General features: G+C 52.9%; 1 protein-coding gene across 1 annotated transcript in view; it reads right to left on the bottom strand.

Annotated features, from left to right (window-relative positions):
• The window catches only part of LOC108551629 (nephrin), a 279,049-nt gene that overhangs the window by 183,437 nt on the left and 82,244 nt on the right, over window positions 1-13,368 (bottom strand). The window contains exon 2 of the mRNA XM_017905856.1: window positions 2,394-2,523. Coding sequence (XP_017761345.1) covers window positions 2,394-2,523 — 130 coding nt within the window. The remainder of the gene's footprint in view (window positions 1-2,393; window positions 2,524-13,368) is intronic.

The raw sequence follows: 13,368 nt of genomic DNA on the forward strand, positions 1-13,368 counted from the left end.
CGCCGCGGATCTTGCAGCGGTGCAGTTACATCGATGCGCAGGTACAGCGTAGAGGCGTCGCGACGGTTATCAATTATTCACCGATAAAGCTGCCATCCAGAAGCTTCGCCCGCTCCACCCACGCCGGTATCCCTTCAGCCGCCGATTGAAATTTATTGACACGCTATAATTACGTGCCACGAAGTTGATTGTGCGTAGCTGTGATCCTCATTAGGCTGGTACGCCTGACCGCTGTGAAGGCTTCTGATGGACGAGTTGTCCTGCCTGTCCTTTCCACCTCCCTCTCTCCCCCCTCTCTCTCTCTCTCTCTCTCTCTCTTTCGCGTGGACAAGGAATCAGCAAGAATCAATCGGGTATTTGCAGCCCGGCTGACCGAAAAGCCGCGACCCCGGACTAACCGCCATTCAAGTTTCACGCGAAAAATTCAAAATTCGCCCGACCGTAACCGCGCGATGGGATATCGAGAGGCGGAGCTGGAAAAAATTGAAACAACCGCGCGGTGAAATCCGGCTGTTTCAATTACCGCTGTGTTCTTTTGAAACTACGAAACTTTGAAAAATGGCCAGGAAAAGAGAGAGAGAAAGAGAGAGAGAGGGTGGAGAAAAAAGGAAGATCAGCGACGTATTAATCGGCAGCAACCGCTTATTTCCCCGGGTACAGGGCATCTCGCGGATAGCTTCGAGCCTGCCAGCTGCTTGAAAAATGATGCAGCATCGCGTGGCGTCAGCAGCGACGGCGCCGAATTCCGCGCGAAGCGTGCAAGTTTAATTGCGAAACTTCCCCAACTATCGCAAATTACGGGAAATATCGAAAAATCCCGGTAATATCCCGGCTGTCCATCCGGTTTGCGGCTGCTCTATTTTCATCCGCGTATATTCGCCGTTCGTTGGTCAAACAGCTCGACGTTACAAAGAGTGGACGAGCGGCGGCGTGCGGAAAGGCCAAAGACCACCTACCCTTGTGTACCTACTCCTGGCTCGTCGTATCAAGCGTCTGTGCCGCGATTGGCGAACCGAGATAAGCATTTTCGATATTTATTTTTAAACGGTCGTTGAACGTTCGTCTGTGGACTCGCGCGCGAATCCCGTGCAAGGTATCCGAACGTTTTACTAGCCGAAAACGGTCACGAGACGGATTCATTCGCCGAAATAAATCGCTCGTAATTGAAGGGGATTATTCCGACGTTTCGAGTGGATGCAGCAGAAAAAATAGCGTAGCTCGAATTCGCGGTGAACTCTGTTCCATTTACCCGGCTACATATAAATATTATATGCAACTGCCAGCATCCGCAACGGTGACGTCCGCAACGAGAGATTTTGCAAAGACCTCGCGCTATCTCGGGAGAAATTATCGCGCGGACGGTATCAAGAGCTATTTAAATCAAGCCCGGTTCGCTTTACGGTTCGTTAAGAAAAATCATAACGAGTAATCGGTCGAGATAATTGTCAATTAAGAGGGACTCGTGTTTCATCCGATTATATTTCGAGAGAAATACCTTTCAGATGTCATTTCGACCTATTGTGTCGCGCGTATTCTTCGTTTCCTCCTCCTTTCTTTCTCATCTCGACGAGAAAAATTATTCCGAACGATGTAGCTGCATTTAAATTCACCTCTTCCCCCCCGGGCCGATTTCCTTCCAATTTTCAGGTTCATTAAGGAAAATTATAGATACGCGATCGAGCGAAATAATTGTCAATTAAAACGTTTCGTGTTTCATCGATCCGCGAGTTCGAAAGGGCCTGCTCGCCACGTCGCGGCGCCACGAGCTTTTAATTAATAACCGTTTCAATTAAGAAGCGTCCGGTCGTTTAGCGATTCGACGACGACGAGGACGACAAGGACGACGAGGACAACGACGCTGCGGCGGTAACGACGTAAACGGGCGCGTAAAATTTCGTTCGGGGAAGGAAAAGAGCAGAGCAGCTCTGTAAAGAGAAGCCCTTTATGAAGGCCTCGCGGTGGCGTTATTGCGGCCAACTCGGAATGGGAGAACATCGTGACCGCGTCTGCAAAACGGAATGCAGAAAGGAATTCGGAGTTCGAGTGGCAAGAGGCGAGCGAGCAGCGAACAGTGACGTACGTTTAATAACGCGAACCGGCTTGTATCTCCGACTGTCATGGTGTGCCGACGATGTAATGGGAAAGAGAACGCGACCTACCGACGTCGTTTACCGCATATTAGTCGCGCCAGTTGCGAATTCCTGAAACGCCGCGAATTTTTCGTCACCACGGACAACCCACCCCAACGTAGGTCCTCGAGGAAATCGCACGGATTTCCGCTCCGTGGCGTTCTTCGAGAGATCGTTCGTTCACGTTCCACGTTCGTGCGTAACGTCGTTGCAACGATCGCGTGAATCGTAAATCGGTAGAAAAGAAAGAAAGGAATCACTCACGTGTACAGTGGTACTCCGGCCTCGTCCTTGAACCAGAAGACCATGTGCAGGGTGTCCTCTCCGGGTGGGGTGATGTCGCATGGCAGTTCCGCTGGCTTTCCTTCCACGACGCTGATATTCACCAATGGTACTGGAACAAAAATACGCGTCGATCGTACCGATTAAATTTTCCTCGGATAGGGGAGGATGCACTGGACTTGGATTTCGATTTCGATTTCGCGATCGAATTATGTCTGCGAGAGAAAATGCGAGGGACGGAGAGAATGGACGGATATACGGTCAGCGTAGCTCGATAACGAAAATCCGAACATTCGGATGCGGGTAGAATCGAGCCGGGAAAATGTTGGGTAGCGATATGTAAAGCACGCTCGGCATAGGATTAAGAGATTCGCTTATGAAATTCGGTTTCGACGGACTCTACCGTAAACCAGCCGCACGGCATCGTGTTCGCGGAAGAGGATCTTTCGAGCAGGTAAGTGGAAAGCTCGGAGGTCTGATCGTACGGAACGGGCAATTCCTTCGGGAATTTCCGGTAGGCTATTTCGAAGAAACGAGTTTCCATTCGATTCGGTCCGCCGCTTTCGTTTTCTCCGCGCTGGACGCTCGAAACAAGAATCGAAGCTGCATGTACCAAGCGTCCGGCGAGCGTCCGGCTGAGAATCTCGCCGACTTTCTAGCCCCCCGCGTCAGGCTAATACGAACGAAAGAGTCTCCGGGTACCGCTTGATCGAATCTGATTTGTCGCGACCGTTTCGCCCTTTCGTTTATCGAGCGTGACGCGCCACGGATATGGACGGGAACGCGCGAAAATTTCCGTTTATCGCCGGTGTAAATCTTTCGCAGACTTTCGCGAGAGTTGCGTCGCGAACGCACGAAAATCCGATCCGGAAGGATTAGAGCGCCCTCGCGGTTCCTACTTATTTTCCGGTTATACCGTCCCTGTCGGGTATAAATATCGCTTAGGGCTGACTGTTTACCATATAAACGCCTCGGAGCCACGATGCTCATTTGAATTCTCAGTTTTTCCCCGGTTGTAACGAGCTCGAGGTACGTGCAACAAGCAGCGGTTACCTCTCCTTGGCTGGTAACGCGCCGCACCGACCACGCCGTCTCCCGTCCACCCTCGTTTGCTATACCTTCCGAGCGAAAAGCAAGAACCCTAGGCGAGATCCTTCCCGGATTCGTTATAATTTCATGCGCGTATTTCGCGGGTTTGCTCGCGATTTAACGTTCGTTCCTAGCCCGGGGTACACGCGCGATCCTACCGCCTGGAATTTTTCATAAGCGTCACGCTTCTTCCCGTGGAAACCGCATAATTGGATTAGACTTGCGTCGCTGCCGGCGTGGACGTAACATCGGACGCGTGCGGCCGTCCTCGTGGAATTAAGTGGGAAACAACGCTGGCGAGCTGGCCTAACGAGCGCGTAATTAACGACGGCGCCGCGTCGCGAAATCTTCGACGATGGAGGAGAATTCATGGCCGCGGGAAAATCGTTTCCGTGGCTACGAAAGTCAGGCCGGTCGGAGCAGTGGCGGCAGTTAAACTCTGTCGATTTTACTTATTTACGCGGCGTTTCTACGTCGCTGGACGCGAAAGCGACCGCGCCGCGGCCATCGATCAGCCGCGAATAGCTCGTGCACCCGCGTGTAGTTTAAATACCAGAGAAGCCTTGAAAGCCGTTTCGATTAATGGAATTCCGCAACACGCCCGCAATTAACCCTCAAAGACCCGAGGCGCTGGTCGAAACGTCCAGCGGCGTGCTAATGGCGGACGCGGCTCGTGTCGCATTCGAAACGCATTTAATGAATTCGTTATCGACCGGAATCAACGTTTGCCACCGTGTTACGAACGCCCGGGCCAAGAATTTGCATCCACGGAATTTTCCTCGCTAATCCGTCCTCTTCGCCTTCGATCCCGAGCCACGAGTCGATCGTAAACGGGACACGGGTATCGGTTCGCGGCCGATTTCCGCCATCGATGATCGATCACGCTACGATGCGCCGCGTCGCGTAGCTTTCGCGGGAAATTTCGAGTTCAACCGCGTGGAAAACGCGACGCCACGAACGGCTAGTGGGGTGGAGGGGTCCCTCTTTTCCATTAGAGTCCAGCGGCACACGTGTCGTACGGAAGATTGAGCAAAAGTTTGCCAAGTGATACGGGTAAAAAGCGAAACTTTCGCGTGGACGCGACGAGTTTCCCGTTCAACTTTTCGGCTCCAACTCGTCCGAAAGTTACAGGCCACGCGTCACCGTTGATCACCCCGATGCGACAACGGGACCAAGTATTTTCATAAATCTTCCACGGATGACGCGGATCGATCGCACGGTCGAAAGCCGACGCAACGATTACGTTCTAATCGCTCGCAAACCGCTGCGCAACTATCGCGCGTCGATTCGAATTCGAACAGCCGCCCGATATCCATGCAAATTCCATCCAACCCGTGCAACCTGCGCTTCGCTTTTATGCGGTCCGATCGAGGCCGTAACGACAACTTTGGCATGCGTTTCGAAACCCTCTATCCCTCTCCCTCCCTCACCCGCCCTCACCCGCCCTCTCCCGCTCTACCTACCTACACTCCGGGGATACGCTTTTACGATATTTTCATCCCCGAAGACTATCGCCGGGCTTTACCGAGCTGTACTCACCGAGCACGTTTTCGACGAACATAACAGCGTACCCCGGGAACAACGGAGAGAAAACTGCGACTCTGCCTGAAAACCTGCCCCATCGGCCTACTACTCCGGTCCATTCGATTTTAATCGAGCACACCCGACGCGCAGTTTCCGACAACGCGTTCCGCGTTTGCACGAAATTGCCACGACCTTCGCGAGAGACGCATTAACGCGACACACGCGCGGCGAAAATATCCGGCGAATATCCGGGCCCGAGAGTTTCGTCGACTGCTCGATCCGCGTTCGACCCGGTTCAACCGTGGAACGAATGGAAAGGGCGGGACGGGGAGCGGAAGTTGCTAAGAAGCATTTGTCAAGCGCATTAACCGCGCGATGCATGGCGGAGGTGCAAGATCGATGATTCGAGCGCGACCCACGCTCACCCAAGGACCATTCATCCTGCGATGTTTCCACGGGCAGCAGCAGCAGCAGCAGCAGCAGCAGCAGTAGCTCGACGCGGGGGACAGAGCGTCGCGACACCGGAGGGATAATGGGGTTCGTTTTAACAAGGCAAACGTTACGATCGTCAAAGCCGGTATACGCCGTCTTGCTCTGGCAAATTAACTCGAGTCGGAGGACCGGTTGTTAGCCGCTATTATGCCGGCAATTCCTACACCCGGACGGATCCGCGACGGTGATAGCAGGGACAGGACGTACATAGGTGGATACGTAGGAACGAACGACGAGTCCGTTATTTACGGAGTGTCGAGTGTACTCGACACCCCTCTCTGGCCGTTTACAAGGATGGAGGAACCCTCCGATGTGGCCGGCCGTTTTGCTCTCTTTAAGCGACATTGTCCGCGCTTATCGTCACCCTCCGTCTCTCTCGCGTCTCTCTCGCGTCTCTTTCGCGTCCGTTCCGTGCGGCGCCGAGTCTCGAGAGCCCCGGGACAGGCGGCGGACGCGGACGTAGGGAATCAGAGTGGCGTTAATCGGTTTTTAAATTTCTCGCGGGCGAGCGAGCGGCTTTTGATCGCGAGCAGATGAAAGGGGATACGAAAATCGAACTAATAATTCGCTGCCCGGCAAAGGGAACATAGTCCGATAGGCTGGATCGATTTGCCTCGGTGTAATGGCGGAGCGAAGAGGAGAATAGCAGAGAGGCAGCCGGTTCGTAAACCGTGGCAGCCAGATTCAGTGGAGTCAGACGTACGAGACGGTCTCCGTTGAAATTTTCCGTTGTCCCGGGCAATGGAGAGGACCACCGTTTAAGAACGAGCTGGAGGAGCAGAATGAGAAGAAGAAGAAGAAGGAAAGAGGCGGTTGGCTGAGGCAGATGCGGTGGTGAGACGACAGGGACGGCACCGGGAGGCTTACGCTTTATTGCGTATTTACATATTTTCACCGAATCCCCTCGACGTTTCATAAAATTCAACGTCTTTACAAGGGTCGGCGCGATGCCGTTCCCAGGACGCTTCGTCGACACTTTATACCTTTGAATTTCTGCGACAAAGATTTTCCCCCCTGCCGGCAGTTGGAGTCGAGTACGAGTCGCTGGCGTTCCCTCTTATTTCTCCTACGGATCGGTTCAACGAAACAGACCGTTTCGCCGGTTCCGAAAACCGGAGGAAAAAAGGACACTTCGGGGTACCGGGTGAATTTAAATTTCATCCACGATGCCTTCGAGTAAATCGCGTTTCGTACGCTAGTTTCGCGCTCGGGATAAACGCGAAGCTTCTAGAATCGCGAGCAAACCGCACGTGGCAGATGGTAAACAACGACGACCGTTACGGGTCCGCGAATCCGAACAGGGATAAATTAACTACTCGGCTTACCATTCGAGTCCCGATGGCGCGTGGCATGTAAACAGCAACGGCGTTCGCTCGACGAGCCACTTTGTCCGAACACTGCGAAGAATAACGCGCAACTGAGACGGAAGGACCTCGGCGGAAATGAGCCACGAGCCTGGCCGGTGTTGTTTACGTTTAACCTGGCCTACAGACCACGCCTTTCAACCGACGTTCTTACGTTTGGACCGAATTCCTTGCCATCGGTCTCGCGCGATATCGTAGACAAAGGGGATAATTGAAACGTTTACGAGCATTCCGGTCGAACAAAAGGACGCGCCTACAGGGCGGTATCGAGACGCGTCCGTTAGGAGGCAAAAATGACAGAAGGGCGCAGCCTACGTCGCCGTGGGAGACGTTAAACGTGGCCGTGGAATTTTCGAACGAGGATGGAGTATGTGCCGAGCGACGCGGAAAATAGCGGCGAGGGTGCATCGCGAGAGGAATCGTAGTTTGCTGGCAAGCAGGCTAATTGAGATGTCGGCCTCTAGAGAGTAGAACGAATAGCTTAGCTTACCCCACTTCCGTTTCCTCCCCTTCGAGATTCCCCTTCGGGCAGCAGTGGCGCGCTTAAAGCGTAACGACGTCGCTTCGGAATTATTAATAGCACCTTATCCCTCGGGAGCTCCATTGTTGTCCGAGGTCTAGTCCCTCTCGGCGTCGTCTAGTGGGTGACGACTGCCGGTGTCGATAGCGCGAGACCTTCGCAATGGATGCACGGAACTCCGGAGGGAGAGAAGGAAACGCGCGAGCAGAGGGAACGACCAGCGTCGAGGGATTCGAGGAACGCTGAGAAGACTGAGAGACGCGGAGCACGGTCACGGGATCGATAGAACGTTAAAATACTTTAAAGTTCCTGGACGAAAGGTGGCACGCTAACCGATGAATATTAGCCCGCGCGCTTCCACCGACCGTCGACCATGAAAGCTCTAAGCCTAACCCTCGTCGCTGGTCTCGTCAATCGTTTCGTAAACGAGAACGCGGGTTTTCCAACGTTTCTTTCTACTCTCGATATTGGGATTATGGGTTCTGATAGTAAAATAACTACGGTAGACATACGCTTACCGACAAAAGTTAAAAAACGATGTAATGGTTTCAGAATTTCGGTATATTCTCTGTCTTTTAAGACACGCGGGTTGAAACTAAAAATGGTACAATAAAATAACATTCCATACATAGATAAACAACGATATTCGAGAAAAGCTCATTGTTTACTGATGTATGGAATGCTATCTTGTTATGGCAATTTAAGTTTCAACCTATGTATCGTAGAAGATAGAGAATATACCCAAATTCCCAAACGATTACGTTGTTTCTCAACTTTTGCGAGTTGGTGTATATTCTGTTTCATAGTCTTTTATCTCTCAAGGATGGTATATGTTCCACCTAATGCTTCTCCTGAGGGACTGACCGACCCCTCTAAGACACATCTGCAGCTGTACCCGAGTCCTGAGAGAGTGTCGAGAGGGTACGCGCCCAAACCCTCAACTTCCATCGGATGACTATATAAACGTTCGTTCTGGAAACTTGTATCTTACAAACTAGATTGATCTTTGGCTACTGCTAAACTCATCTTTTCGACACTCGAACATTCTCATGCTTTGACAATCTCGGAGTCGAGTCGATCGCAAAGTCTCCTCGAGTCCTCTTCCAACCTACGCAATTATTCCAGTTAACCCTTCGACTACCACGTTGGTCAGTGGTGACCGGATCGCTGGTGTGCTTGGAATAATAAGAATACTGCCGTGGCGACCTAAGCGAAACGCGTGATTTCGGCGTGACAGTGAAAGAAAGGGTTAACGCGGTGGTCCGATCCATCGATCAGTAGTATCTACTCGCGGATGTACTCGGAGACGCGAGATTCGAATCGACGCGCGTTTCGTCCGCGCGATTAGCGAATGAGAGCCGGAGGAGGAAACGGAAGCGGAAGCGGCTTCCGGGCGGCGTTCGAAGTGGCGTTTTCGCGGCGTAAGAGGAGTTATAAGAAACTGGGCGAGTTTGCAAGGGGATTAAGATTATGGGCGAGGTTTCTCGGCAGTTGGCGGACAGGACGTAGAGCCTGTCCGACGACGCAACGTAACGTTACGTCGCGCAGTGCCGTAGCGTGGATGTCTGACGCCGGTGTTACAGGCTGTGCAGTTGCCGTTGCATTGTGCAAAGCCGGCACCCGGCCGCGAGACACTGAGTTACGAGCCACGGAAGGGAGGTCGCGACCACTTCCGGTTGTAATGCAGTTTGCGCAACAATGGGAGCCACAATAGGCCAAGGGAGCCACGTAACGTCGCTCTCCCTTCGGAGACGTTGGCCTTTGACCGAGGATCAAAGCGTCGCTCTCCCTCCTCTCCAATGTCCGACCCCGCATTATCCTGGCCGGCCGCAGTCCTTTAAGGGACGAGAACCCGATCGGCCGGATTTCGCGCTTAATGAAATTTCCTATGACGCTCGGCTATGACGGTCGGCGACCAGCGTCGCTCTCGGCCGCGCAACTTTTAGCGTTTACCGATGAAACGCGTTTACGACCTTTCGATCCGGGGGAATTCGGGCGTGCATCGAGCGCGGCCGGCCATGCTTCGATGACATTTTTCGTCGGTGTCGCGAGAGTTTACCTTTTCAACGAAGCGCGCCGAGCCGCGAGCTTTCGCAAATGGTGCGAACAACTGCGTTAAAATGGACAGTGGTGGTAAACATCGCGGGACCCGAAGCAATTTCATCGCAATTTTCGTTTCTCTGCGGTTCGCGATATGATCGATCTGTTTGCGTAGCCGACGACCTTATCGATTGCATGTAAATTTGCCCGCAATTATGACGAAACGGCTCGGCCACCTGCTCGCGGATTTAATGAACTAACGGACGCGAATACCGTTTCAAACGGCATCGTCGATCGGCGCGCAACGAAAAAACCCGCTCTCTACGTCGGAGTGGCAGCGCGCGTGGCAAAGTTTCACCGGGGGTTCGGCTATTCCACTATCGGGGGTGTGGTTAGCGATCGGCCGAAAAAGGACGCGCAAGGTTCATCATTTGAATACCGGCCGAGTTCCGGATCAGAATTTCAAACGAGATTTCTGTTTAAAGTATGCTTAATCAACGTACTTTTGCCGAAACTTTGATCGTTGCTCGTTAACCAACGTATTATAGACGCTTTTTCAGCCGGCGTCGTTTCGTTTATCGCCGGCCACGAAGAAGTATCACGAACGGATCTCTCGCGCTGCCCTTTCGTTTCCATCGTCGCGTCGGGGAAATGTCGAGTGGAAAAAGAGAAACGAGAGAAAGGACCGGGGCCAAAGTTGCTCGATCTAAACGCGCGCGAGAGATTAAAAAGGAAACAAAAATGAAGAAGAAAGAGGAGAGCGAGAAGAAAAAAATTGGAAATAAAGAAAAATCGATGGCGAAAGAGAAAGCTCGCGAAGGGCCCAGAGTACATTCGTATTTTGCTCGCGACGGTCGCGCAACTTTCGAGCGAAATCAATGGTGAAATAAACGTGGATGTCGGTCGACAGCGTGAAATTGAATTAATCCTGAATTAAGAAATGGCTGGCGGAACAGAACGAGAGGAAAAGAAGGGAGAGACGAGCAAGAATTCCGGACGGAAGGGAAATCGGAGAGAGAGAGAGAGAGAGAGAGAGAGAGTACCGGGCGGGTGGAGACGGCAGCAGCCAACGAACGGATAGACTTCTCTCGCGAATGTTCTTCGAAAACTTTAAATAACGTTTGTAAACTCCGACCAAAGTAATTCGCGTAAGAAAGCTAGATTCGGGATTCGCGGTGAGTGGCGAATCGAGTTTTCGAGTCGAGGAATAATATCGCGTTTTCGCGGACGATTATATTCCGAGGGTCGGATAGAGGATGTTGCTTTAGCTTTCGTCCGTTTGCCTCCTCCTCTCGAGTGGTCGTCGTCGTCGTCCGTGGATCACGACAGCAGTGGAACGACGACGACGACGACGATGACGACGATCGATTACGAGGACCCGACGTTCGCGATGTCTGCGAACACTCGCGTAACGAGTTTCGTCGCTTTTGTCCGAGGGGAAATAATATCGAAAAATGAATCAACTATTTTCAACCATTCCACCTCGGTGAACGTCGATTCGTTTTCTCTCGAAAGTCAACGGCGGTCGAGTGGTTGGCTCGAGCGGATACAAACACGGTCGTTAATTAACTTATTAACCCGTTAAATTACATTTCGACTAATAAAGCGAGAAAAGTTTCTCGCTCGATTCATCGGGCGTCGTCTCGCGGTCGATCGTCTCCGCTTTGGACTTTGGCTCGTGTTCGAACGAAAGCAATTACTCGGCCCCTCGATTATGGATATTTGCTCGTCGCGCGCGTCAATACTGTCACTTAACAAGCAAATATCCATGTCGAGGCGAGTTAGATAGGACGGTGGAGGGGAATTGGTCGAATCTAGCATCAATGGGCCACTACCACCGCCGCACGACCAACAGCTCCATCCGCCATCATCGTCACCAGGACGAAATCTCGCGGACGACAATAGGTAACCGGTAACCGTGTGAATTCCGCGTGTGCAACGTTTGGTCGTTTCCCCGTGCGATAACAGGAACCGTCGCTTTAACGTTCCGACTGTTTGCCGTTTGCTACGTTGTAAAATTATTAGGGGTTTCTCGTGGACGACGCGACCGGGTCCGTCGCGAAATAATTAGCGCAACGGTGTCGTAAAATTTCACAACGTTGCGGCCCGTGATCGGCTCGAGTAGTGCAAGTTACGCGACGGAACAGTCGGAAACAAAGTGATCCGTAAATAGCGCGAAAAAGCTATTTCGCGATCGATTTCACTCGAATCTAGAACAACGACCATTTCCGTGCGGCCACGGCATCCACATTCGGCACAGCGCACACCCCGCACACTCTGCCGGTTTTTCCCCCTGAGCCGAAAAACCGTGAGCGCGAGCGAATTTGATCGCGGGCTGATCTCTCGCGTGGTCGGCGATTCGACGCGATTCCGAGCGATTCCGAGCGATTCGGAGCGATTCCAAGCGATTCCAAGCGATATCGCCTACTTTTTGACTGGAGCGTGCACGCGCGCAGCTGCGGCTGCCTGTCGAGTTCCGACGGAAGTGGATCCCATGCCAGCCAGCCGTACGAGCGCGCGACATTTGTGGCTCGCTTTATCCCGCGCTAACGAAACGGCTCGGCCGGAAGGAAAAATAAGCGCGAGGACGTCGAAACTGCGTCGACCGTGCGACGCTAATACGACGCGTCGCGTACCGGCGTCACGGGGCGAAATTCTCCACCGCGAGGGAGGGAGGGAAAACGAGGATGTTCGATCGAGCAGAGAGAGTGTCGTAGCCGGCACCGCGGTGGTGTGCTAATTAAAACCGTGAATAATTGACCGTTCGCCGCTTTCCAATAATTAATTCCATCGTCGGTGATAACGTCACGATTCATTCTCGTGGCTGCGACACGCGCGCGACTTCTACCTTGCCGCCTGCACGCCGCACACGCCGCGCGGCTTTATCCGCGCTTCGATATTCCTGACACGCCGCCACGTTGCACGCCGTTTGTACCACGCCATTTCCCTACCTATCGACTCGGCTTGCGCTCGTTATTTCCATAAACTAATACGACCGTTTAACGGTCTGTCAGTCGGCTCAGCTTCACCGCGCCTCCTCCGCACCCCATCCGCGCCCCATCCGCGCCCTGTCCGCACCCCTTCCGCATCTCCGCTGCATCGCGCCGCATGGAAAATGGCTCGCGTGAAATTTTACCCTCCCTCTCGAAGATCCGTCTTGGCGTCGCGTACCGTAATCGCCATTTCCGATCTAAGGAACGCCGCGCTTGCCCGAGCTAACAAAGATCAACCGAATACCCGAGTTAACTGTCCCTCGGGTAAACTCTCCGCTTTCGTACAATGCGACGACTAATTTCCGCCCGACAAAAGGAAGAAGCGTTCGAAAGGAGGCAAAGGTAGAAAAAGTTAGGCGAAATGTACGAGACTATGAAAGAGAGGAACGCGGTGAACCGACGTGGAAATTTGTGCGCGACGATAAGCGAGGCAATCGGAAGAAAAAGCTGTGGTCGCCGGTGTCTCCAGGAGAACGATACGGAAACGAGCTGGCTCGTGCTCGCTTCCGAGAGAAGTGGCAACCGCGAGTCGATAGAGTGGCAAATGCGAGAAGAAATAGAGCGACCGAGAGCGTATGGCGAAAGAGGCGAGCGGTGAAAGGCTCGCCGAAAGAGGCGAAGCGAGTGCGCGCGTAGATTGGCAGCTGGAGGCGGAAATAGAGGCAGCCGGAGCTAGAATCGAGCGACAGGGACGCTCGATTACCGCACAGGCGGAGAGAGGTGGAGAAAAAGAAAAAAAAAGATTAAGCGCAACGAGGAGCAAAGAGCCTATGCACCGCTGCCAATAGTCGCGACGAGAATACGCGCTGGATGGCTGGACGCGACGGCGTCGAGAGATCTAGCGCAAATTATCGCGCGGCCATTCATAAAGCAAACGGTTCCGCGCCACCTAGGCGCATCGACGCGTTTCCGGGCCAAGCGATCGCCACCCACCT

Source organism: Eufriesea mexicana, unplaced genomic scaffold (genome assembly GCF_001483705.2).
Source record: "Eufriesea mexicana isolate 0111107269 unplaced genomic scaffold, ASM148370v2 scaffold4786, whole genome shotgun sequence".
In the NCBI taxonomy this organism is placed as follows: domain Eukaryota; kingdom Metazoa; phylum Arthropoda; class Insecta; order Hymenoptera; family Apidae; genus Eufriesea; species Eufriesea mexicana.